The sequence below is a fragment of the Callithrix jacchus genome, chromosome 3, assembly GCF_049354715.1.
Source record: "Callithrix jacchus isolate 240 chromosome 3, calJac240_pri, whole genome shotgun sequence".
Taxonomy (NCBI): domain Eukaryota; kingdom Metazoa; phylum Chordata; class Mammalia; order Primates; family Cebidae; genus Callithrix; species Callithrix jacchus.
In genome coordinates, this window is record NC_133504.1 from 188,467,527 (window position 1) to 188,490,461 (window position 22,935).

Consider the following 22,935-nt stretch of genomic DNA (forward strand, 5'->3'; position numbering starts at 1 on the left):
TTTAGTAGAGACGGGGTATCACCATGTTGACCAGGCTGTCTCAAACTCCTGACCTCAGGTGATCTGCCTGTCTCAGCCTCCCAAAGTGCTGGGATTACAGGTGTGAGCCACAAATCTGTGCTTTAGAATAGGCTGGTTCACAAAGGCCCCGCTAGTGGGACGGCGACACTGGCGTGCGCACCTGCTTCTCCGGGAGAAACGTCAATTAGGCAAATCCGAGTCGTACACGGATGCAGGTCTTTGTTGCAAGAATGATTTAGGCTGTGCTTCTAGTTACTTCACACGCTGCCCTCTATGATTTCACTCAACTAGAACTTGAGAGAGGCTGGCATCCAGGGGCCTCGGTGGACCGGGAAAGCTGACCCACGCGAGCTCTTCCTGGAACATTCCCTGTTCCACTGGGAGGTATTCCAGGCTCTAACGGAGCCTCCTGGGGATCTTTCTACACTACCTCACTTTGAGGGCTGAAAAAATTAGGAATAATAATCCCAGCACTTTGGGAGGCCGAGGTGGGCAGATCATGAGGTCGGGAGATTGAGACCATCCTGGCTAACACAGTGAAACCCCGTCTCTACTAAAAATACAAAAAATTAGCTGAGAGTGGTGGTGGGCACCTGTATTCCCAGGCACTTGGGAGGCTGAGGCAGGAGAATCGCTTGAACCCAAGGCAGAGTTTGCAGTGAGCCGAGATCGTGCTATTGCACTCCAGCCTGGGCAACAGAGGGAGACTGTGTCTCAAAAAAAAAAAAAAAAGAGAATTGAGAACTGTAGCCACAATTCCCCGAGCACGTGTGAGCAGGGCCGACGCTCTTCCCACTGTAGACGTGGGCTCCTTGGTCGGCTCTTGGAGGAAGTGGCTTATCCTTGGCTGCCCTTCCACCGTGATGGCCACAAGGCAGGGGCATCCATCCACAGGGCAGCAGACTTCCCATCCCCGTCCTGCAGAGTCCACGCTACGCTGAGTGGGGGGAGGATCCTCACATCACTTGTCTGTGCCTTAAGTGTGCACGGGCCTCCTAGTCGAGCTGCAGTGAACGAAGGCTCACTGCCCCAGATGGGAGGGGGGAGCTCGTAGCATCCCAGAAACAGGTTTCCCTTGATAGAAATGGAAACAGGGATTGGCTCAGGATGTGGGCGGGGCTCACGCAGGTGCATTTTAGACCCACCTTGCGGCTGGCCCACAGCCTCCGTGGCCTGCACAGCCCCCAGCCACATGGTCTCCGTCTAACAGAGGAGAATACGGAGGCGTGGAGAGGTCAGATAACTTGACCATGGTCACCGCTGGTGGGCGGTGGAACTGGGCTTGGCCTCTCACAGCCCAGTCAGACCGTGGCTGCTGGGTGTCGCCAGTACTGTGGGCACCCCAGGGCCGGTGCGTGTCCTCCATGACCTCCCTGGACCTGGTCAGTGCAGGGCTCAGCCAACATGGGGCCACACGGGCTTCCCTGCTTCCCTGCCCGTCTTCTGGAGCCCACGGGTGGCTGGTCCTGGCCAACATGGGGCCACACAGGCTTCCCTGCCTCCCTGCCCCTCTTCTGGAGCCCATGGGTGACTGGGCCTGGCCTCTGCAGGCTTCACTCATCACTGCCTGGCAAACCTGCTTGTGGACCAGGCCTTCTGGTTGCTCTCGCCCAGCGAGGAGGAGGAGACGGCCATCCAAGTCCACGTGGATGAGAATGCCTTGAGACTGACCCACGAGAGCCTCCTCATCCAGGAAGGTGAGTGCTGTGTGGGGCAACAGCTGAGATCCGGCTGTGCTGGGCACACCTGGGGCCGTGGGGTGAAGGCCTGGGTCCAGCTGTGCTGGGCACGCCTGGGGCTGTGGGGTGACAGCCTGGGTCTGGCCGTGCTGAACATGCCTGGGGCTTGGGCTGTGGAGCCTCTGGAGGTGGAGGGGTGCTTCAGGCAGGGAGGTGTGCTTGGTGTGGCACTGTCACTTAGCTGTAGAGACCTTGGCCAGCCGCAGGGACACAGAGATGCCTGGGAACCGGCAGAGGAGAGGTTCTGTCTAGTGTGAGCCCCACCGCCTGTCCCTCACGTGGCTGCTGTGCTGGCCTCTTGGTTGGCCCCGAGTCTGAGGAGGGGACATGAGGTTCCCTTTCCTACCTGACTACGGCAGGAGGGGGCCTGCCAGTGGTGACTGGGCTGGCCAGGGAAGCCCGTGCAGGAGGGCTCTGGGGATCCCACATCTGGCTCCCCATCATGCAGGCAAGGAAACCGAGGCCCAGCCTCACACAGCACATGGAGGCAGAGCTGGGACCCTGTCCTAGGCCTGCTTCCCGGTTGGGCCCCTTTGGGTTTCTGTGCCTGCAGACATTGTGGGGGCCACTCCTGCGGGTGCTGCCTTTGCTGTGTGTCCAGCAGGGGTGTGGGGGGCAGGGCCAAAGCTGCGCCTGGTCTGGCCACCCTCAGTGAAGCCCTCCGTCCTTTTGAAGGGCCCTTCTTCGTTCTGTGTCCTGACCACCATGTGAGAGTGATGACGGGTCCCTGGGATTCAGGACTTGGCCCCCAGGCCCTCAGGCAGGCTCCAGGGGCTCCCCAGGGAGAGGCGGCCCCAGAAACAGACGCTTCACCGCCGAGTCCCAGCGCATCCTCTGAGGAGGTGGCAGTGGCAGCCGCCCCGGAACCTTTGATTCCATTTCATCAGTACGTACCGGCCTTTGCTGCTCGGAGAGCTGTCGGCCTCACCGAGACCCCCAGGCCTGGGCTGTCTGGAGGTCAAGGGGGTGGACAGAGAATGGTGGGAGCCCCAGACAGACCTGGCCCTGGCCTTGTTTCTGCTACTTCCCAGCTGTGTAGCCTCAGCAAGTCAGTCTACCTCTCTGGGCCTCTGGCCTGCCAGCTGCACGACGGGCCAAGGACATTCACCCAGCAGGGCTATCCTGGGTTCTATGGCACAGGAGGTGCAGCGTGAGCTCTCACCAGGCACATTTGAAAAGCTTTTTAGGAAGTTACATAAAACGTGTATACACATAGGGAGGAGGCACACGGGACCCACAGGTAGAGCCAGGGGATGTGAGGACAGGTGACATGCTAGCTCCTGTTCACTCGCTGAAGCAGCGGGGGTTAACATGGCTTGGAGCCTCCTGGTAGCCAAAGCAAGGAAAGAACCTCAATCTCTTGGTCTGCAGCATCTCAAGTGCCAGGCTGTGGCTTGAGACCCAAGAGGAGCTTCTCCTAAGAATCCTCCCTATGTGCTGTGGCCAGTGCTTACCCAACAGCGGACGCTGAGTGTGTTCTGTCATCTGGGAAAGAGGGACTGTCAGGCATCTAGTCCAGTTTCCTTTATTTTTCTGGCTGAAGAAACTCAGGCCCAGAGAGAGGAGTGATCTCTCCAGGTTATCTGGCAAAGTTGCAGTGGCACCAGGATTTGAATCCAGGCCTCCAGAGCCCCAGGCTGGGGTTTCCCTCATGCCTCACTGTGTGGAGCTGGGGGAGGGCAGATGTTTTGGGGGTCTGCAGGGCTCCAGGTTCACAGGGAAAGTTGTGTTTCTGTGCCTAGGCTGAGGGGCATAGGGCTCCCTGGAGGCAGTGTCACACACACTGAACCTGAAGGCCACACACCCGGACAGGCGTGTGTGTGTGTGTGCACGTGCACATGTGTGTGTCGGGGGAGGCGAGGGACCTGCTCAGGCTGTTGGGGGCTGCTGATCTGTCCAGTCTCTGCACAGAATGTATCTGCCCCACATTTGAAATCCCGCAGCAAAAACCTCCCTCTCCCGGCTCCAGGTGGGCTCTTAGGGTCCCCCAGGACCCCATCGATGACTTCATGGGTGGCCCTGTGATGCGTGACGACCCGCGGATGGGTAAGTGTCTCCATGGGCCTCTCTTGCCCAGGGAAGTTGTGTGCCAGGGAGTGGCACCAATATTTTGGAAGTTGCCCTAGATCCTCCCCAAGCCAGGGTGACAGCTATTAGGTGGAGCAAAAATATCTGCAGTTTTTGTTCTTACTTTCAATGGCAAAAACCTCAGTTACTTTTGTACCAGCCTAATCTCCAGCCTGCAGGATCATAGCTATGCAGGGTCATAACTGACACTCAGGAAGCTCTGCGTGGGGGGCTGATGCTGCCTCACAGGATGCTCCGTGAAGCTGCTCCAGGGCCCCTGGCCACTGTCTCCAAAGAGCTCCCAAATGTCACTTCTCAGACAGGGCGACACGACAGTCCCAGACTCGATCCTCCTGTCACCGCATGAAACACCTAGAAGGCCCTGGGCCGAGGTGGGCTGGCGTCGGCTGAATTTGCCACGCTCACTGACAGAGGACCGTGACTTCATCCTCTTGTGAAACGTTGGCACTGCCAGCAGCCCTTCTGCTTGGATGCCAGGTCCAGCGCTTTTTGCTCTGTGCCAAGCTGCCAGTGTCTGGGTGGCTGGTGCACCTGTCGGGGGGACAGAACCCCATGCCAGGTGGGGTGGGGAGGAGGTGGGGCTGGGGATCGTGGCTGCAGGAGGAAAGAGCCCAGCCTTGGAGGCTGATGGTTGAGGCTCATTTATCAATGAGGCTCTCCAAGCCTCCATTTTTCTCATCTTCAATGGAGGGATCAAAACACTCCTTCTGGTTGGGTGCGGTGGCTCATGCTTGTAATCCCAGCACTTTTGAGAGGCCGAGGTGGGGAGATCACCTAAGGTCAGGACTTTGAGACCAGCCTGGCCAACATGGTGAAACCTTGTCTCTACTAAAAATACAAAAATTAACTGGGTGTGGTGGCAGGTGCCTGTAATCCCAGCTAGTTGGGAGACTGAGGCAGAAGAATTGCTTGAACCCGGGAGGCAGAGGTTGTAGTGAACCGAGATTGTGCCACTGCACTCCAGCCTGGGCAACAAGAGCGAAACTCCGTCTCAGAATCAAAGAAAAAACCCACCCCCTCTGAGGACCATGTAGACTTCCCCTCCTTCATTGCAGAGGCCAAGCTTCACTACAAACCTCCTAGCAGCCAGAAGATGAATTCCCCAGGGTCCAGAGTAGCTGGCTGCCATCGGCCCTGTCTGCCTCCTCTGGCCCCATAGGGTCTCCCTGGCACTCACCGTGTGGCCTTCTTCCACAGCTATGGGGCTGGCCTCGGCGTTGGCAGACTTCCAGGGCTCGGGGCCTGAAGAGATGACCTTCCAAAGTGGCGACCTCATTGAGATCCTCGGGGCGCAGGTGCCCGGCCTGCCCTGGTGCGTGGGCCGACACGCAGCCTCGGGCCAGGTGGGCTTTGTGCCCAGCAGCCTCGTCAGCATGCAGGGCCCAGTGTCCGAGTGAGTGGCGGAGCCCCTCCCCTTCCTGAACCCCCCCCATCATACCTAAGGGGACATTGCTGCCGTCCACCTGGCTTCCAGGGTCACAAGCCTGGAAGTCACTGTGGACAACCCCTAGTCCCTTCCCTCGTCCTCAGGCTGCTTCCCCCTTGGCCCCAGTGCCTGGCCCCAGGGTCCCCTGGTGTCCTTCCTCTGGGCTGCTGCAGAGAGAGTGTTCTCTTGAATGCACACCTGTCCACGTGCTTTATCTTCCCGTGGCCACCATGATAAGACGCTGCACACCCAGGGCTTCACGCAACAGAAATGTGCTCGTTCAGAGTTCTAGAGGCCAGAAGTCTGAAACCAAGTGCCAGCAGAGCCACATTTCCTCGGAGCCTCTAGGAGAGGGTCCTTCCTGTCTCTTCCAGCTCCCAGCTGCCCTGAGCATTCCTTGGCTTGTGGCCGCATCCCTGCACTGTGCCTCCTCTCTGCATGGCTGTCTTCCTCTGCGTGTCTTCTCTGTTGTCTTCTTATAAGGGTGCCCGTCTCCTAGGGCCCATGTGACTCCAGCCTCTCTTCATCTTAGCTGAACTAATTACATCTACAAAGATCCCTTTTCCAGAAAAGCTTACCTTCTGAGGTTCCGAGAGGCAGGAATCGAAGGGTGCGATTTAATCCAATACACACCTCAGTCGCTCTCCTCCATAAGCCCTGAATAGCTTCTGGGTCCGGCCTCACAGGCCCCCATGGCCAGGTCAGGGCTTGCCATCAGCTCACTCGAGTGCAACTGTGCAGAGTAACTTGCACCTTCTGAAACTACTCTGGGTGACACGTGTGTCCTTCTGCCTGGGGTTGCCCCTCTCACCAACCCCCCTGTTCTCCTGGGGCCTCCCATCAGCCCCCATGGCTCCTCTGTGGGGACACTCTTCTGGCCATATGCCTCTTCCTATGTGACTCCCACCCGGCCTGTGACCAGGCTTCCCCAGCGAGGAAACTCCAAAAGATTTCCTTGCTCACTTCTCTGTCCTCACTGCCTGGTGTGAGCAACAGCAGGGGGTCTTCGGAGAGGGGTCAGCTGTGCCCATCCTTTGATGGAATTCTGTTTCCCTGGACTTGACCTTCTTAAGGCCTCAGTCAAGGAGCCCGGGGAATGTGGGTGCATGGAGAGGCCACTTTCTGGGTCATGTGACCCTGGTCCTGGCCTCACCAATGAGAAGCTTGTCTTCAATGTTCCTTTTCAATGTTTGGAGCTGCGACAGACCAAGACCTCTCAGACCAGGTCTCGGTGGCCATTGGTCACCATGCCTCATCAAGCCATTTATTTGTTCCCCTGTTGGAAAGGGTCTGTTTGCTCTGGTAACTCTGGCACCTCTGCATCAGAAGCAGCTGGAAGCTGGCCAGGCCATGCGCTGATGTCAGGAGCTAGACCAGCCGTTCTCAAAGCATGTTCCCATCCACAACTCCATCACAGACCACGTCATGCCCTAGGAGGGGGCAAAGCACAAGCAAGACGTCTTTTTCCTGTTGAAATGCCTTTTCCATACCTACTGAACCTCCAGAATCCTCTTCTCACACAACCCTGTTCGCTTTTGGCTGAGCTGGTGTTCCACGGAGCCCTCTTTGGGGATCCTTGGTCTAGCTGATTCCTACCATCTCCAAGGGAGACCCAACTTCTCAACAGGTCACTGGGGTCGGTGTGAAGACAACATGTACTGAACTTACAAAGGGTCAGAGAAGAGCCGGGGAATGAGCCAGTTTGTACCCTTCCTCATTTAACCCAGAAGGATGACGGGGCCGTGTGCCATTGGTCCTGTCCACAGCTGGAGCACCTCTGACTTCTCTCATCCACTCAACAAATGTTTGCTGAATATCTTTCCTATTCTACACCCTGGGTTTTCATCTTTTGTTTAATGAACAACTTGGTGGCTCTTCTTTTATTTTTCTTTAGCTTTATTTGTGACACAATTTCAGACTTAGATGAAACTTGCAAAAAGAATGTTACATTCCCACGTGCCCTAGCCCGGACTGCACAAATGTTAACATGTTATGACTCTTGCTTTGTGACTTTCTTTCACTTCTATTTTTTTTCTAAACCCTTTGAGAGTAAGTTGTAAGCATGATGTTCCTTTACCCTTAAACGGGCAGAATGTGGTTTCTGAAACCAGGACATCTGCTAACGTAACCACAGCACAACTGTGAAAATCGGGAAGTGAACACTGATTCAGTGCTGCTATCTGTGACCTTATCCAGATTTCACCAGCTGTCACAATGACGCCCTTTATACACAATGAAAATTTCAGACGTGTGTCTCTTCTGATATCTTGTCTTTCCTCCTTAACACGAGACAGCTTTTCAGTCTTTCTTTGAAGTTTTTAAAGAATATAGGCCTGTTATTTTGCAGAATGAGCTATAAGCTTCTCTGAGTTTTTTTTTTCAATCTCAATAAGGTGCATTTCAAAGTTTCATATTTTACTGGTGATTTAGTCGTATAAGCAAAAAATTTCCCCCTTTCTTCCTCCCTCCCTCTCTCCCTCTCTCCTTCTCTCTCTATTCCTTCCTGCAGCTCCTGTCCCTGACTATGGGAGTACCCTGAGTTTATGCTGGGCACTCAGGGGAGCGCTGGCAGAGGTTGTACAAGAAGCAGTGGGAGTTTACAATGTGGAGTGATTGGACTGGTTCTGCCTGCAGCTGTCACACGGGGCTTCATAAGGGAGGGGACATTTGGGATGGGGCTTTGAAGGCTGCCTAGGAGCTCACTGTCCTAAGATGCCAGTACTTGTTTGCATCTGTTGCAGCCTTTCCTGCTTCTGGGTATCTGCCCCTGACCACATAAGCACCCCTTGAGGGCAGGATCTGTTTTTTGTTTGTTTGTTTTTGACAGAATCTTACGATGTTGCCCAGGGTGGAGTGCAGTGGCGGCACAATCTCAGCTCACTGTAACCTCTTTTTCCTGGGTTCAAGTGATTCTCCTGCCTCAGCCTCCCGAGCAGCTGGGATTACAGGCTCATGCCACCACACCTGGCTAATTTTGTATTTTTATAAAGACAGGGTTTCACCATGTTGACCAGGCTGGTCTTGAACCCCTGCCTCAAGGGATCCGGCCACCTGGGCCTCCCAGTTCTGGGATTACAAGCATGAGCTACTTTCTGTTGCTTTTGTTGTTGTTTTTGAATCTCTGTCTCCACCCCGGCTCCAGGACTGTCTGTCAAATCAAGGAATGAAAACGTGTGTTAGTGTGAAACGCTGACTTTGGAAATACGTCATTTGAAATAAAGTACTTTATTTTTTCCAGGTTGGAAAGTGCGATTTTCCTCAGTGAGGAGGAAAAGTCATTCTTCAGCAAGGGCCGCTTTTCTGAGGAGGATGCCAGGCAGTTGCTGGGGCAGATGTCGGGCACAGATGTGTGCAGTGTGTACAGCCTGGGTGCGTGTGGGTAACGCCCATGGCAGGGCTGCTGCCCGCCCCTTCCCCTCCACAGTGCCCGCTTCCTTCGTCCATCTGCAGATAGTGAGTGGGCGCCGAAGGGTGAACAGACAGAGGCTGCCGCTGCCTCCAGGCCATGAAGGGGCTGCAGACAAGCCATGCAGGAGAGAGGAGGGGTGGGGGGCTGGGGGCACAGGAATGCAACCCTGAGGCTCTGGCGGGCGTCAGGAAGCCCTTCCTGCCCTGGCCGCAGGCACCTGCCTGAGACTCTGGGTGAGGCAGAGGGTGTGGGCCTGGTTCTAATTTGCCAGCCCTGAGGACTTCTGTCAGGCCCAGCCCTCTGCCTACTGCACTTTGCCTGAATGAGAGTGACTTTTCTCCTCGTCGCAAGGCAAAGAACCCAGGCTGTGGTGTGGCCTGCTCACCTGGCTGCCAGGGGTGCCAGGGTGGGACCCCAGGGCTGCCGCCTCCTAAAGACAGAGATAGTCCCTCTGACCTCAGTGCCGCTCTGTGCTCGAAAGGTTTCTTGGGGGCTGCAGTGCAGTGCATAGATACGGGCGGTCTCAGTGTGGATAAACACAAATGAGCCTCACACCTCCTTTTTTTTTTTTTTTTTTTAAGGGCCTTGCTCTGTTGCCCAGGTGGAGTGCAGTGGCATGATCTTGGCTCGCTAAAACTTCTGCCTCCCGGGTTCAAGCCATTCTCGTGTCTCAGCCTCCCAAGTAGCTGGAAGAGGCGTGAGCCACCACACCAGGCTAAGTTTTGTATTTTTTGTAGAAACGGGTTTCACCATGTTGGCCAGGCTGCTGTCCAACTCCTGACCTCAGGTGATCTGCCAGCCTCAGTCTCCCGAAGTGCTGGGATTACAGGTGTGAGCCACTGCGCCTGACAGCTACACACCTACTTGTGTACCTGTGTAGCCATATACACACACAGACATGAACACACAAATACACATGTGCATACACACTGTGTGCATGCACACACACCTCGTCTACATGTGTGCACATGCACATGCACCTGCACAGGTGTACACGCACACACACACCTGCATGAATCCCACACATATGCACACACATGTATAAACAGATACGTTTCTACACACACTTGTTTTCCCGCTTGCTCAGAGACATGCATTGCAAGACCTGTTTTTCCCAACAATATTAGATTTAAAATCTTTAGACCTGGTAAATCAACTTCCCTTCGTAAATGGACAGACTTAGACTTGACCTTAGCGCATCAAGGCTCAGAGGCCCCTGGAGCTGTCTCCTGTCCTTTTAGGAAGCAGGCTTGGGACCCTCCATTCTATGCAGGTGCAAGTGTTGTGGGTGGGGTGTTGCAGGGTGCAAGTGTCGTGGGTGGGGGGCATTGCAGGGTGCAGGTGTCATGGGTGAGGGCGTTGCAGGGTGCAGGTGTCCTGGGTGGGGGCTTTGCAGGGCGCAGGTGTCCTGGGTTGAGGTGTTGCGAAGAGCAGGTGTTGCAGGGTGGGGGCATTGCACGGTGCAGGTGTCATGGATGGACTGTTGCAGGGTGCAGGTGTTGCAGGGTGGGGGCATTGCAGGGTGCAGGTGGTGTGGGTGGGGTTGTTGCAGGTGCAGGTGTCGTGGGTGGGGGTGTGGGGGTGCCGCAGGGTGCAGGTGTCGTGGGTGGGGGTGCCTCAGGGTGCAGGTGGCGTGGGTGGGGGTGCCGCAGGGTGCAGGTGTCATGGGTGGGGGTGCCTCAGGGTGCAGGTGGCATGAGTGGGGGTGCTGCAGGGTGCAGGTGTCATGGGTGGGGGTGCTGCAGGGTGCAGGTGTCATGAGTGGGGGTGCTGCATGGTGCAGGTGTCATGGGTGGGGGTGCTGCATGGTGCAGGTGTCATGGGTGGGGGTGCCTCAGGGTGCAGGTGGCATGAGTGGGGGTGCTGCAGGGTGCAGGTGTCATGGGTGGGGGTGCTGCAGGGTGCAGGTGTCATGAGTGGGGGTGCTGCATGGTGCAGGTGTCATGGGTGGGGGTGCTGCAGGGTGCAGGTGTCATGGGTGGGGGTGCTGCAGGGTGCAGGTGTCATGGGTGGGGGTGCTGCAGGGTGCAGGTGTCATGGGTGGGGGTGCTGCAGGGTGCAGGTGTCATGGGTGGGGGTGCTGCACGGTGCAGGTGGTGTGGGTGGGTTCTTGCAGGTGCAGGTGGCATGGGTGGGGTGTTGCAGGATGCAGACATTGCAGGGTGGGTTGTTGCACCTGCAGGTGGCATGGGTGGGGGTGCTGTAGGGTGCAGGTGGCGTGGGTGGGGGTGCTGCACGGTGCAGGTGGCGTGGGTGGGGGTGCTGCACGGTGCAGGTGGCGTGGGTGGGGGTGCTGCAGGGTGCAGGTGGTGTGGATGGGGTGTTGCAGGTGCAGGTGTCATGGGTGGGTGTTACTGGGTGCAGGTGTTGTGGGGTGGGTACATTGCAGGGTCCTCCCCAGAACTGCATGCCTGTTACCCCAGTCCACAGTGCTTGACGCTGCCACATCTTTTTGCAGCTATTTCTCATTTGATCAGCTTGGAAACACAGTAAGCAGTTAGTGCCAGCCACTTTACGAGGGTGGAAACTGAGAGCCGGGAGCTGCTTGCTCTGGGATGAGGAGGGTGGGGGTGCATGGCGGAGCGGCAATGATTTCTGGGCTGTTGGATTCAGAGTTGCTGCCCGTTCCATGTGCCCTGCCCCCTGATGGAGCTGATGGAAGCCAAGGGCATTTTCTCCAGTGATGATGGGAGGATGTCTCCAGAGGATGGGAGAGTGGAGTCCTCACTGGGCTTGGGTGGGGTGGGGCCTGGAGATGCTGAAAGACGGGAATTCTTTGACCCCGTAGTTAGTGCCTCTCCCTCAGGTGTCAGAAGTGCTCCTGTGCTGGTCTGCACCTGCACACTGCAATGCCCTCACCCCGCAACACCTGCACCCTGCAATGCCCTCACCCCGCAACACCTGCACCCTGCAATGCCCTCACCCCGCAACACCTGCACCCTGCAATGCCCTCACCCCGCAACACCTGCACCCTGCAATGCCCTCACCCCGCAACACCTGCACCCTGCAATGCCCTCACCCCGCAACACCTGCACCCTGCAATGCCCTCACCCTGCAACACCTGCACCCTGCAATGTCCTCACCCCGCAACACCTGCACCCTGCAATGCCCTCACCCCGCAACACCTGCACCCTGCAATGCCCTCACCCCGCAACACCTGCACCCTGCAATGCCCTCACCCTGCAACACCTGCACCCTGCAATGTCCTCACCCCGCAACACCTGCACCCTGCAATGCCCTCACCCTGCAACACCTGCACCCTGCAATGCCCTCACCCCGCAATGCCTGCACCCTGCAATGCCCTCACCCCACAACACCTGCACCCTGCAATACCCTCACCCCGCAACCCCTGCACCCTGCAATGCCCTCACCCCGCAACACCTGCACCCTGCAATGCCCTCACCCTGCAACACCTGCACCCTGCAATGCCCTCACCCCGCAACCCCTGCACCCTGCAATGCCCTCACCCCGCAACACCTGCACCCTGCAATGCCCTCACCCCGCAACACCTGCACCCTGCAATGCCCTCACCCTGCAACACCTGCACCCTGCAATGCCCTCACCCCGCAATGCCTGCACCCTGCAATGCCCTCACCCCGCAATGCCTGCACCCTGCAATGCCCTCACCCCACAACACCTGCACCCTGCAATGCCCTCACCCTGCAACCCCTGCACCCTGCAATGCCCTCACCCCGCAACACCTGCACCCTGCAATGCCCTCACCCCACAACACCTGCACCCTGCAATACCCTCACCCTGCAACGCCTGCACCCTGCAATGCCCTCACCCCGCAATGCCTGCACCCTGCAATGCCCTCACCCCGCAATGCCTGCACCCTGCAATGCCCTCACCCCGCAATGCCTGCACCCTGCAATGCCCTCACCCCGCAATGCCTGCACCCTGCAATGCCCTCACCCCGCAATGCCTGCACCCTGCAATGCCCTCACCCCGCAATGCCTGCACCCTGCAATACCCTCACCCTGCACCCTGCAATGCCCTCACCCCGCAATGCCTGCACCCTGCAATGCCCTCACCCCGCAATGCCTGCACCCTGCAATGCCCTCACCCCGCAATGCCTGCACCCTGCAATGCCCTCACCCCGCAATGCCTGCACCCTGCAATGCCCTCACCCTGCAACCCCTGCACCCTGCAATGCCCTCACCCCACAACACCTGCACCCTGCAATGCCCTCACCCTGCAACACCTGCACCCTGCAATGCCCTCACCCTGCAACCCCTGCACCCTGCAATGCCCTCACCCCGCAACCCCTGCACCCTGCAATGCCCTCACCCCACAACACCTGCACCCTGAAATACCCTCACCCCACAACACCTGCATCCTGAAATGCCCTCACCCTGCAACACCTGCACCCTGCAATGCCCTCACCCCACAACACCTGCATCCTGAAATGCCCTCACCCTGCAACACCTGTACCCTGCAGTGCCCTCACCCCGTGACGCCTGCACCCTGCAGTGCCCTCACCCCGCAACACCTGCACCCAGCTCAGCCTGGCAGGGCACCAGAGGTGCTGGCAGGGGTTTTTGATTACTTCTCTTTTCTCCCTTTCCAGACTCAGTGGAGGAAGCTGCGACTGAGCAGCCCCAGGAACAAGGTGGGTTCTGCTGGTGTCTCAGGCTTCCTCTCGTTATGAGCTGGGCCTTGGGGTAACGCCGAGGGAGGTAACCGAGCTGAGCACGCAGTGGGCTTTGGGTGCGGCTGTCACCCCTCTGTGGGTGTGGGTTGCTGGCTTGAGGGAGGTCGCCTGAGGTGGGCCCAAATCTCCCATTCACTGAGGCACTGGAGGCTGCGGGGGGCACACTTCCAGTGAACATGCCAGCCCCTGCCTGGTCGCCCACCGAGGCAGTCCTTTCTACTGCCTGGGCCCACATGTGGCTGTGGGTTCCTTTCTCATGACCTGGAGAAGCTGCAGCTTGCCCTCTGCTCTGCCTCAGAGAGGTGAGGCCACTCTGACCTCATGGGATGGCCGGATTCTGAGCCTTAGGTTACAGCGGTCTCAACTGAGGTCCCTCAAGGGTCTGCTCTTTCCTGAGAGAGACCCCCCATCTCCCCTCTACAGCTCTGTCTTCTCTGCACCCAGGGTCCGTGTGGGGAGAGCCTGGGGATGTGGACACAGTTCCCTTTGGGGTCAAGGGCCCCCGGAAATTCCCTGGGAATGGGATCCATCCGAGCACAGGCAGGAGGTCCCAGAGGAGGCCTGAAGCCGGTGGGGAAGGGAGGGCTGTTGTTGGCTTGCCTGGGGCAGGGGGTGCTTCCACAGGCTGCCCAAGTCCCCCCAGAGCCAGGGTAGCAGCTGGGTGGGGCCCTTTGCCTCTGCTGGGCGGGAGATTTCTCAGCTGGTCTAGTGTAGTCGAGTCAGACATTTGCCCCTAAACTATATTTCATATTTTTTATTCCAAGGCTTTACAGATGAATAAGGAGACAGTTTGTATTAAAAATATTTTTTGCACATGAGGTTGAAACAGAGAGTCTGTTTAAATCGAGATTCTTTCCTCCCAGGTTTTCCGATAGGAAGTGCTTGTTTGCTCACCTCTGGGAGGGGGTTTGGCTGGGAAGGCACAGGGGGCTGTGCGGGCAGCCTGGCCTGTGTTAACCCTGTAGGAACTGTGGGCCTCAGGTTTTCAGACCACTTAAGGTGAAGGTGGCCACAGGGGTCTGGAAGCTTTCCCATGCTTCCCGCGGGGACGGTCCCTTTCCTTGCATGGAGCTGGGCACATGCCTACGACATCCCTGCCCTCTGCCGGGGGTGGCTTTACCAAATTTGCATAGCGGCTTTGGAGCTGATCAACAGCTCTGACTGGTCGTTGAGGATTTCATGGGTTCCTGCACCCCACTGGGGGGCCCAATATGCTGACAAAAATGAATCTGTAGTTGTGGTGCTGTGCATACTCTGGTCCAATTAAGTGGCTTTGATTCGTTTTTTGTCTTTTTTAAAAATTTTATTTATTTATTTTTTGAGTCAGAGTCTCACTTTGTTGCCCAGGCTGGTCTCAAACTCCTGGGCTCAAGTAATCCTCCTGCCTCGGCCTTCCAAAGTGCTGGGACTACAGGCATAAGCCACTATGCCTGGCCTAAGTGGCTTTGATTCGAAAGGGAAAGATACCTTCACAATCTCCGGGGATCACTGAGCTGACACATAGTCTCCTAAAACCATGCTGTCAAATGGGCGAAGGAGGAGAACGGGGAGATTGGCAAGCTGGTGGGGCAGTATTGTCCAAAGGGTGCTGCGCCAGGGACACAGAGGCCGGGGATGCGGGGACCCTGCCCCCAGTGGACCCTGGACTCACATCTGGACTCTAATCTGTCTAGGTGTTTTTGTGACTTGCAGAAATACCTCTACCTCGCCCGAGCCCGGAGCCGCAGGAGATCCTGCAGAAGGTGAAGAATGTTCTGGAACAATGCAAGACCTGCCCAGGCTGCCCCCAGGAGCCAGCATCCTGGGGTCTCTGTGCGGCATCCAGCAACGAGAGCTTGCAGGACCTGGAGAAGCCCTCCTTCTGCTTGGAAGCTGAGGACGACTGGGCGGACCCGGAGGCCCTGAGCTCGCTGCTGCTATTCCTGAACGCTCCCGAGTACAAGGCTGGCTTCCGTGGCCTGTACGACGTGGCGCTGCCGTGGCTGAGCACTGTGTTCTGCAGCTGCAGCGATGAGGGGGAGGTGGCTGGGCGCCTGGCACAGGCCCGGGGCACGGCCAAGAAAGCCGGCCTCCTCATGGCCCTGGCCAGACTGTGCTTCCTCCTGGGGCGGCTGTGCTGCAGGAGACTCAAGCTGTCCCAAGCCCGGGTGTACTTTGAGGAAGCGCTGGGGGCCCTGGAGGGCCGCTTTGGAGACCTGTTCCTGGTGGTGGCCGTGTATGCCAACCTGGCCAGCATTTACCGGAAGCAGAAGAACCGGGAGAAGTGTGCCCAGGTGGTGCCCAAAGCCATGGCCCTGCTCCTGGGCACGCCCGGCCACATCTGCAGCACCGAGGCGGAGGGGGAGCTCCTGCAGCTGGCACTGCGGTGGGCAGTGGGCGGCCAGAGCCTGCAGGCCGAGGCCCGGGCCTGCTTCCTGCTGGCCAGGCACCACGTGCACCTCAAGCAGCCCGAGGAGGCGCTGCCCTTCCTAGAGAGGCTGCTGCTTTTGCACAGGGACTCGGGAGCCCCAGCGGCTTCGTGGCCCACGGACTGCTCCCTGCTCCTGGCTGACATCTACAGCCGCAAGTGCCTGCCCCACCTGGTGCTGGGCTGTGTCAAGGTGGCCTCATTGCGGACGCAGGGCTCACTGGCCAGCTCGCTGAGGAGTGTGGACTTGGTGCTCCGGAACGCTCCCCAGCCCCACGGCCTTCCTGCCCAGACTTCCCACTACCTCAGGCAAGCGCTGGCTTCCCTGACCCCAGACATGGGCCAGCCACTGCGTGGCCCCCTCTACGCCAGCCTGGCCCAGCTGTACAGCCACCACGGGTGCCACGGCCCCGCCATCACCTTCATGACACAGGCGGTGGAATCCAGTGCTGTTGCCGGAGTCCATGCCATCGTGGACCATCTGGTGGCTCTCGCCTGGCTGCACGTGCTGCACGGGCAGAGCCCGGAGGCCCTGGACATCCTGCAGTCTGTCCAGGATGCGGGGGTGGCCGGCGAGGACCAGGAGGGGGTGATTGCCAACATGGTGGCCGTGGCCCTGAAGAGGACCGGCCGGACGAGGCAGGCAGCCGAGAGCTACTACCGCGCCCTGCAGGCGGCTCAGGGCCTGGGCCAGCGGAGGAACCAGGCAGTGGTGCTAGCCAACTTCGGGGCTCTGTGCCTGCACGTGGGTGCCAGCAGGCTGGCGCAGCACTACCTCCTGGAGGCTGTGCGGCTGTTCTCGAGGCTGCCTCGCGGGGAGTGTGGCCGGGACTTCACCCACGTGCTCCTGCAGCTGGGCCACCTGTGCACCCGCCAGGGCCCTGCCCAGCAGGGCAAGGGCTACTACGAGTGGGCCCTTCTGGTCGCCGTGGAGATGGGCCATGTGGAAAGTGAGTGACCCGGTCCCTCCTGCATGCCTTCCGGGGCCACTTGGGGTTAGGGCACACCTGGGGGTTGTGATTCAGACACAAGCGGTGGTTTTTCCACCATCAAAAATGCTGAGTCATGGCAAACAGCAGATACTGGCAAGCGCCCTGCAGACAGGTGGTTCCCATGCAGGGCCAAGCCCTCTGTGCCCTATCAGGGGTGCCAGCTCTTTCTGGTTTGCCCAGGGACCATCCTACCTTGAGTCCTGCACGCTGGGAAACCCTGCAGTCCAGGCAGTGGGGCGATGGGTCACCCTAGACGTAGCCTGGGGAGCAAAGCAGGCTCCGCTGAGCTGGGCCTTAGGGCCCCTCCTCGAGCCAGGCCCTGACGCCAGTGCTTGTGCCCATGTTATCTGCTTGGCATCTCGGCAGCCCTGTGCACCTGGCATCCCACTTCACAGAAGGCTCGAGGGCGGGTGGTTACCCAAAGCCACCGAGCAGTTCATGCAAAAGCAGCTCGCTGAGCGGAGTGTGCCAGGCCCCACCCACAAATGGGGCTCGTGGGGTCCTCGGTGGGCAGGGGCTGAGCGTGGGAAAGTGACCTTCTGTCCAGAGAAGCCACAAAAGGGTGAGTGTCGTGATGGCGGGGCAGCTCTTGGCCCCGCGTTAGGGAAGTCTCTTTAGTCTGGGACCGGAGGGTTGACAGGATTTAGACGAGTACTAGGTGGTGGGTGAGGGGTTGGTGCTGTAGCTGTGTGAAGGCCCGGGGTGAGGGAATGGGGGTGAGTGAGCAGGTGCGTGAGCGGGGGTGGGTAAGCAGGGGTGTAAGCAGAGGCGAGTGGGCTTGGGGGTGAGTGAGTGAAAATGTAAGTGGGGATGAGTGAATGGGAGTGTGAATGGGGGTGAGTGGGCAGAGCCTGTGCAGGGAGGTGCAGAGCTGGGAGTGAGTGGGTTGGGTGCTGGACGGTGAGAAGCTCTGCCGGGGAGCTAAGCAGGGCCTGGGGCCTCAGGCTGTGGCTTAATCCTTTTCCTAAAAGCACTGGGGAGCCATCAAGTGCTGTAGAATACTCACTGCAGCTGTGAGCAGTGAACAGACAGTAGGTGGACAGGGCTGCTGCAACCTAGACTGCAGGGTGTAGACGGAGGAAGCTGAGTCCACAGAAGCGGCCAGGACCTGGGGTGCCGTTGTGGGTCCCCTCTGCCCTGCAGCGCTTTGTCCATCCTCCCAGGATGGATATCCCGGCATACTGAGACCACTCAGGGGTACCTCCTGTGGCCCGGCTCAGAGCCCCAGGGCTGTGGCCAAATCTGTCCATTTCTCAGCACAGGCCTGGCACCCGCTCCTGGCCCTGGGAGGGACGAGCTTTCAGAAAGGATGTGAGGGGGCCCTGGTCCTACACATCTGCCCAAGGAGGGGTGGCAGGGTTCAGACCCAGGCGTCTTCCGCAGGGGCATTCTCTGACTAGAAGGGGACCTTTGGGACCTCCAGGAGGAACTCAGCGCCCCAGCCCCCACTGTGGCCTCCAGTGGGTCCTGGCCACATTAGCTGGTGGCACCTCCTTCTATGAGGCCCTCCCCCAGGGTGTGATTCAGACTTGGAAACACAGGACAGGGGACAGGGGTCACGTTTCCCTCTCCCCACCCCTTGCCGAACAGCCCGGGAGACCGAGCACAGGCTGTACCCCACATGCTCACTTGGGGTCAGTTTTGCGTCACTTTCCGTAGTCTGTCTTTCCGGAATTGGCCGCTGCATCTGGATGATCTGACTTGGTGTACAATTGTTCAGAGTCTTCATGGAATCCTTTGATTTCTGTCAGGTCGGCAATGACATCCCCTCTTCATTTCTGATTTTAGAAATGTGGGGTTTTATGTATTGATTTATTTTTAATAGAGATGGGGTGTCAGCACGTTGCCCAGGCTGGCCTTGAGTGCTGGCCTCAAGCGATCCTCCCACCTCGGCCTCCCAGAGTGCTGGGATTACAGGCGCGAGCCACGGTGCTCAGTCTCTGATTTTCGTCATTTGTATCCCGTCTTTCTTTTCTTGGTCAGTCTGGTGAAAGATTTGTCAACTTTATTAATATTTTCAAAAACACAACTTTTGGTTCTGTTGCTTATCTGTGTTGTTGCCCCGTTCTATTTTGCTTCACATATTCCACATTCTAACGTTTATTATTTTCCTGCTTTTGCTTGGGGTTTAGTTCATTCTTCTTTTTCTTGTCTGTCAAGGTGGGAGTTTAGGGTTTTTTGTTCTGTTTTGTTTGAGATGGAGTCTCGCTCTGTCACCCAGGCTGGAGTGCAATGGCGCGATCTCGGCTCACTGCAACCTCCATCTCCGTGGTTCAAGTGATTCTCCTGCCTCAGCCTCCTGAGTAGCTGGGACTACAGGTGCGCGCCACCACGCCAGGCTAGTTTTTGTATTTTTAGTAGAGACGGGGTTTCACCATGTTGGCCAGGATGGTCTCACACTCCTGACCTAGTGATCCGCCCACTTCGGCCTCCCAAAGTGCTGGGATTACAGGTGTGAGCCACGGCGCCCAGCCAAGTTTAGGTTTTTGATTTGACATTTCCCTTTGAGCACTGCCTTACTTGTATCTTGGAATTTTTTGAGATGCTGTGCTTTGTTTTTCTTCTGAGACAGCATTTTGCTCTGTTGCCCAGGTTGGAGGGCAATGGTGTAATCTCAGCTCATTGCAGCCTCTAACCAGGTTCAAGCCATTCTCCTGCCTCAGCCTCCCAAGTAGCTGGGATTACAGACATGCGCCATCACACCTGGCTAATTTTTGTATTTTTTGTAGAGACAGCGTTTCACCATGTTGCCCAGGCTGGTCTCAAACTCCCGGACTCAAGTGATCCTCCTGCCTCGGCCTCCCACAGTGCCGGCTGACAGGTGTGAGCCACCGCACCCCGCCCCTGCTGTGCTTCCGTGTTCATTCTTCTCCAGCTAGTTTCAGCTTCCCTGACGATCTCTTCTTGTTTAGGAGTGTGTAATTTCCACATATTTTTGCATTTCCCAAATTGTCTTCACTGTTGATCTCCAGTTTCACGTCCGTGCCACTGAAGATCACCTCTGCTTTGCTCTCAGGCCTTTTCCACTCACTGAGGCTCGTTCTGTGGCCTGGCATGTGGTCTGTCTTGGGGGCTCTCCCGTGGGCGCTTGTATTCTGATGTTATCAATGTCCATTTGGTGCACCTGGTTCCTGGTGTTAATCTCTGGCATGTTTCTGACACTAGAAAGTCAGAAGCTTTCCACTGTTCCCAGCACCCTGGCTTTGGGAGAGGCCAGGAAGCCAGTGGGTTTGGAGCCTGGCTGCCTGGGAGGAGGAAAGGCGTGGGAACGCCAGGGGCCGGCTTTGAACCTCATTCCCTCAACATGATGCTGTGTGTGGCAGACACGATGCTTGGCTTTGGTCTCTCAGGATTCCATCTGCGACAAGGGCTGTTTGTGCCCCCGGTCTTGTCAGCTAGGGCTGAAGGCAGCCATGGTCCTGGCCAGAGGGGCTTTGTGAAGCAGGGGCAGGGCCTGACCAGGACCTCAGCCCTGGGGGTTGCAGAGAAGGCTGGTGCTCTCCCAAGCTGTGCCCTTGTCACGGTGTGCTCAGCGACTACCCTTGCAGTGGTTCCAGGCCTGTCTGCGCTCAGTGTCCTGCCTCTGCAGTCCCAGCTCACAGAGGCGTGGAGAAAGCAAACACACCACAGGGTCCTTTGAGCCCGGCCAGCCTCGCTGCAGTGCTGGGAGGCTGATGTCTTCCTTTTTGTCTTCCGTCCAGGCCAGCTGAGGGCCGTCCAGCGGCTGTGCCACTTCTATAGCGCCGTCATGCCCAGCGAGGCCCAGTGTGTCATCTACCATGAGCTCCAGCTCTCCCTGGCCTGCAGGGTGGCCGACAAGGTGCTGGAGGGGCAGCTCCTGGAGACCATCAGCCAGCTCTACCTGTCCCTGGGCACCGAGCGGTGAGGCCTGGTTCCGAGGTGGCAGGGGGCCGGGGCGCAGTGGAGCAGGGCAGGGTGGGGGCACAGGGAAGCTGGCCCAGGGCCCCAGCAGCACTCTCCTTGGGGTTATTTGTTTCATTGGCATTGGATGCTCTGAGCTGGCGGGCCTTGGGTCGACCCAGGGCTGCATCTGGAGAAGACACAGGCCGTATCTGGGAGCCGGGGAAATGGAGCACGCCCCTCCTGCAACAGGGCAGCATGATGCCTGGTTCCCTCACGATGTCCTTCATCCTTTCCGTACCATACTTGTTCATCCCGGCCCTCCCAGAAGTCTGGGAAGGGCAGGACACTGTGCACACAAGAGGGCCGTTCCCAGACCCCACATTCGAAATTCATCTGTCTCCAGACCCACGGGAAGAGGCAGACTGGTTCCAGGACGTGGAGCACTCATTCTGACACCTGTGTCTCACGCCAGGGCCTATAAATCCGCTCTGGACTACACCAAACGGAGTCTGGGGATTTTCATCGACCTCCAGAAGAGAGAGAAGGAGGCACATGCCTGGCTGCAAGCAGGAAAGATCTATTACATCCTACGGCAGAGTGAGCTGGTGGACCTATACATCCAGGTGAGCGGGAGGACCTGTACATCCAGGTGAGCGTGAGGACACAGACGGCCCTGCACAGGCTCTCTCCACCCACCCGTCCATCTGTCCATCCATCATCCATCCACTTACGTGTCCATCCATCCATTTACCTATTCATCCTACCACCCACCCGTCCGTCCGTCCATCATCCATTCACTCAGGTGTCCATCCATCCATTTACCTGTTCATCCTACCATCCACCCATCTGTCCGTCCATCATCCATCCATTCACGTGTCCATCCATCCATTTACCTATTCATCCTACCGTCCACCCGTCCGTCCGTCCATCATCCATCCATTCACATGTCCATCCATCCATTTACCTATTCATCCTACCATCCACCCGTCTGTCCGTCCATCATCCATCTACTCATGCGTCCATTCATCCATTTACCTATTCATCCTACCATCCATCCATCCCTCCTTCCATCATCCATCCATTCACCAATTTGTCCTTCGGTCCATCCATCATCCATCCATCCTTCTATCATCCATCCATTCACCTGTTCGTCCTTCCATCCATCATCCATTCATCCATCATCCATCCACTCACCTGTTCATCCTTTCATCATCATCCATCCATCTGTCCATCCATCCCTCCATCATCCATCCATTCACCTGTTTGCCCTTCCATCCATGATCCATCCATCCATCTTTCCATTATCCATCCATTCACTTGTTCATCCTTCCATCCATCCATCCATCATCCATCTATCCATCCATCCATCTATCCATCCATCCATCCATCCTTCCATCCATCCATCCATCTATCCATCCATCCATCCACCCTCCATCCACCCTCCATCCATCCATCCACCCACCCATCCACACTTCCATCCATCCACCCATCCACCCATTCATCCATCCATCCATCCATTCATCCACCCATCCACCCATCCATCCATCCATCCATCCATCCATCCATCCATCCACCCATCCATCCATCCATCCACCCATCCAACCATTCATTCATCCCTCCATTTATTTGTCTGTCAGTCCATTTGTTTATTCATCCATCTATCCATATGTACATACATACATCATCCACCATCCATCCATACATAGATACACACATCATTCCACCCACCTATCCATTCATCCATCCACCCTCCATCCATCCATCCATCCACCCATCTGTCCATCCATCCATCCATCCATCCATCCATCCATCCATCCATCCATTCACATATCCATCCATTCATTTGCCCATCCATCCATCCATCCATTCATCTGCTTATCCATTCATCAATTCATCTTCTCATTCCAAAGCCACTGCTGAGCACCTGCTGTATGTCTTTCCCCTCCTTCCCACTGGTTCCCTCATATCCTCCCCAAATGCCCAGCATCTTCTCCCTGAGGGCAGAGGCATGGGCCGCTCACAGGCCCAGCACCTGATGGTATACAGCACATGCTCAAATAATGTGTCCACTCAGTTAACACAGAGGAACTTGCTCCAAGCAACACATGGCACATCTCCCTACAAAAGGCATCTATCAGCAGCTGTTTTCAGAGGCCTTCCCAAACACAGTGTGATTTGGAACAAATTGGGAAGCCCATGAGCCTGGTGAGGCTTTCATTTTTGAGCACCTGCTGTATACCTGCTCAAGCTGAGGAGAAGGATCAAGCCCACCCATGAACACTCTTGATGTGGGGCCCTGAGCTGTGGCAGGGATGTGGCAGCACAGGAAGGAGCA

General features: G+C 57.2%; 1 protein-coding gene across 8 annotated transcripts in view; it reads left to right on the forward strand.

Moving 5' to 3' along the window:
• The window catches only part of SH3TC1 (SH3 domain and tetratricopeptide repeats 1), a 67,010-nt gene that overhangs the window by 36,657 nt on the left and 7,418 nt on the right, over window positions 1-22,935 (forward strand). For all 8 annotated transcript variants that reach the window (XR_013533218.1, XM_054253511.2, XM_054253516.2 and 5 more), the window contains 9 exons: window positions 1,572-1,718; window positions 2,436-2,646; window positions 3,730-3,806; window positions 5,046-5,241; window positions 8,513-8,643; window positions 13,254-13,295; window positions 15,030-16,694; window positions 20,438-20,618; window positions 21,073-21,223. Coding sequence is in view for 7 of the 8 variants with exons in the window: in XM_054253511.2 (XP_054109486.2) it covers window positions 1,572-1,718; window positions 2,436-2,646; window positions 3,730-3,806; window positions 5,046-5,241; window positions 8,513-8,643; window positions 13,254-13,295; window positions 15,030-16,694; window positions 20,438-20,618; window positions 21,073-21,223 (2,801 nt within the window). In the remaining variant the exon portion in view is untranslated. The remainder of the gene's footprint in view (window positions 1-1,571; window positions 1,719-2,435; window positions 2,647-3,729; window positions 3,807-5,045; window positions 5,242-8,512; window positions 8,644-13,253; window positions 13,296-15,029; window positions 16,695-20,437; window positions 20,619-21,072; window positions 21,224-22,935) is intronic.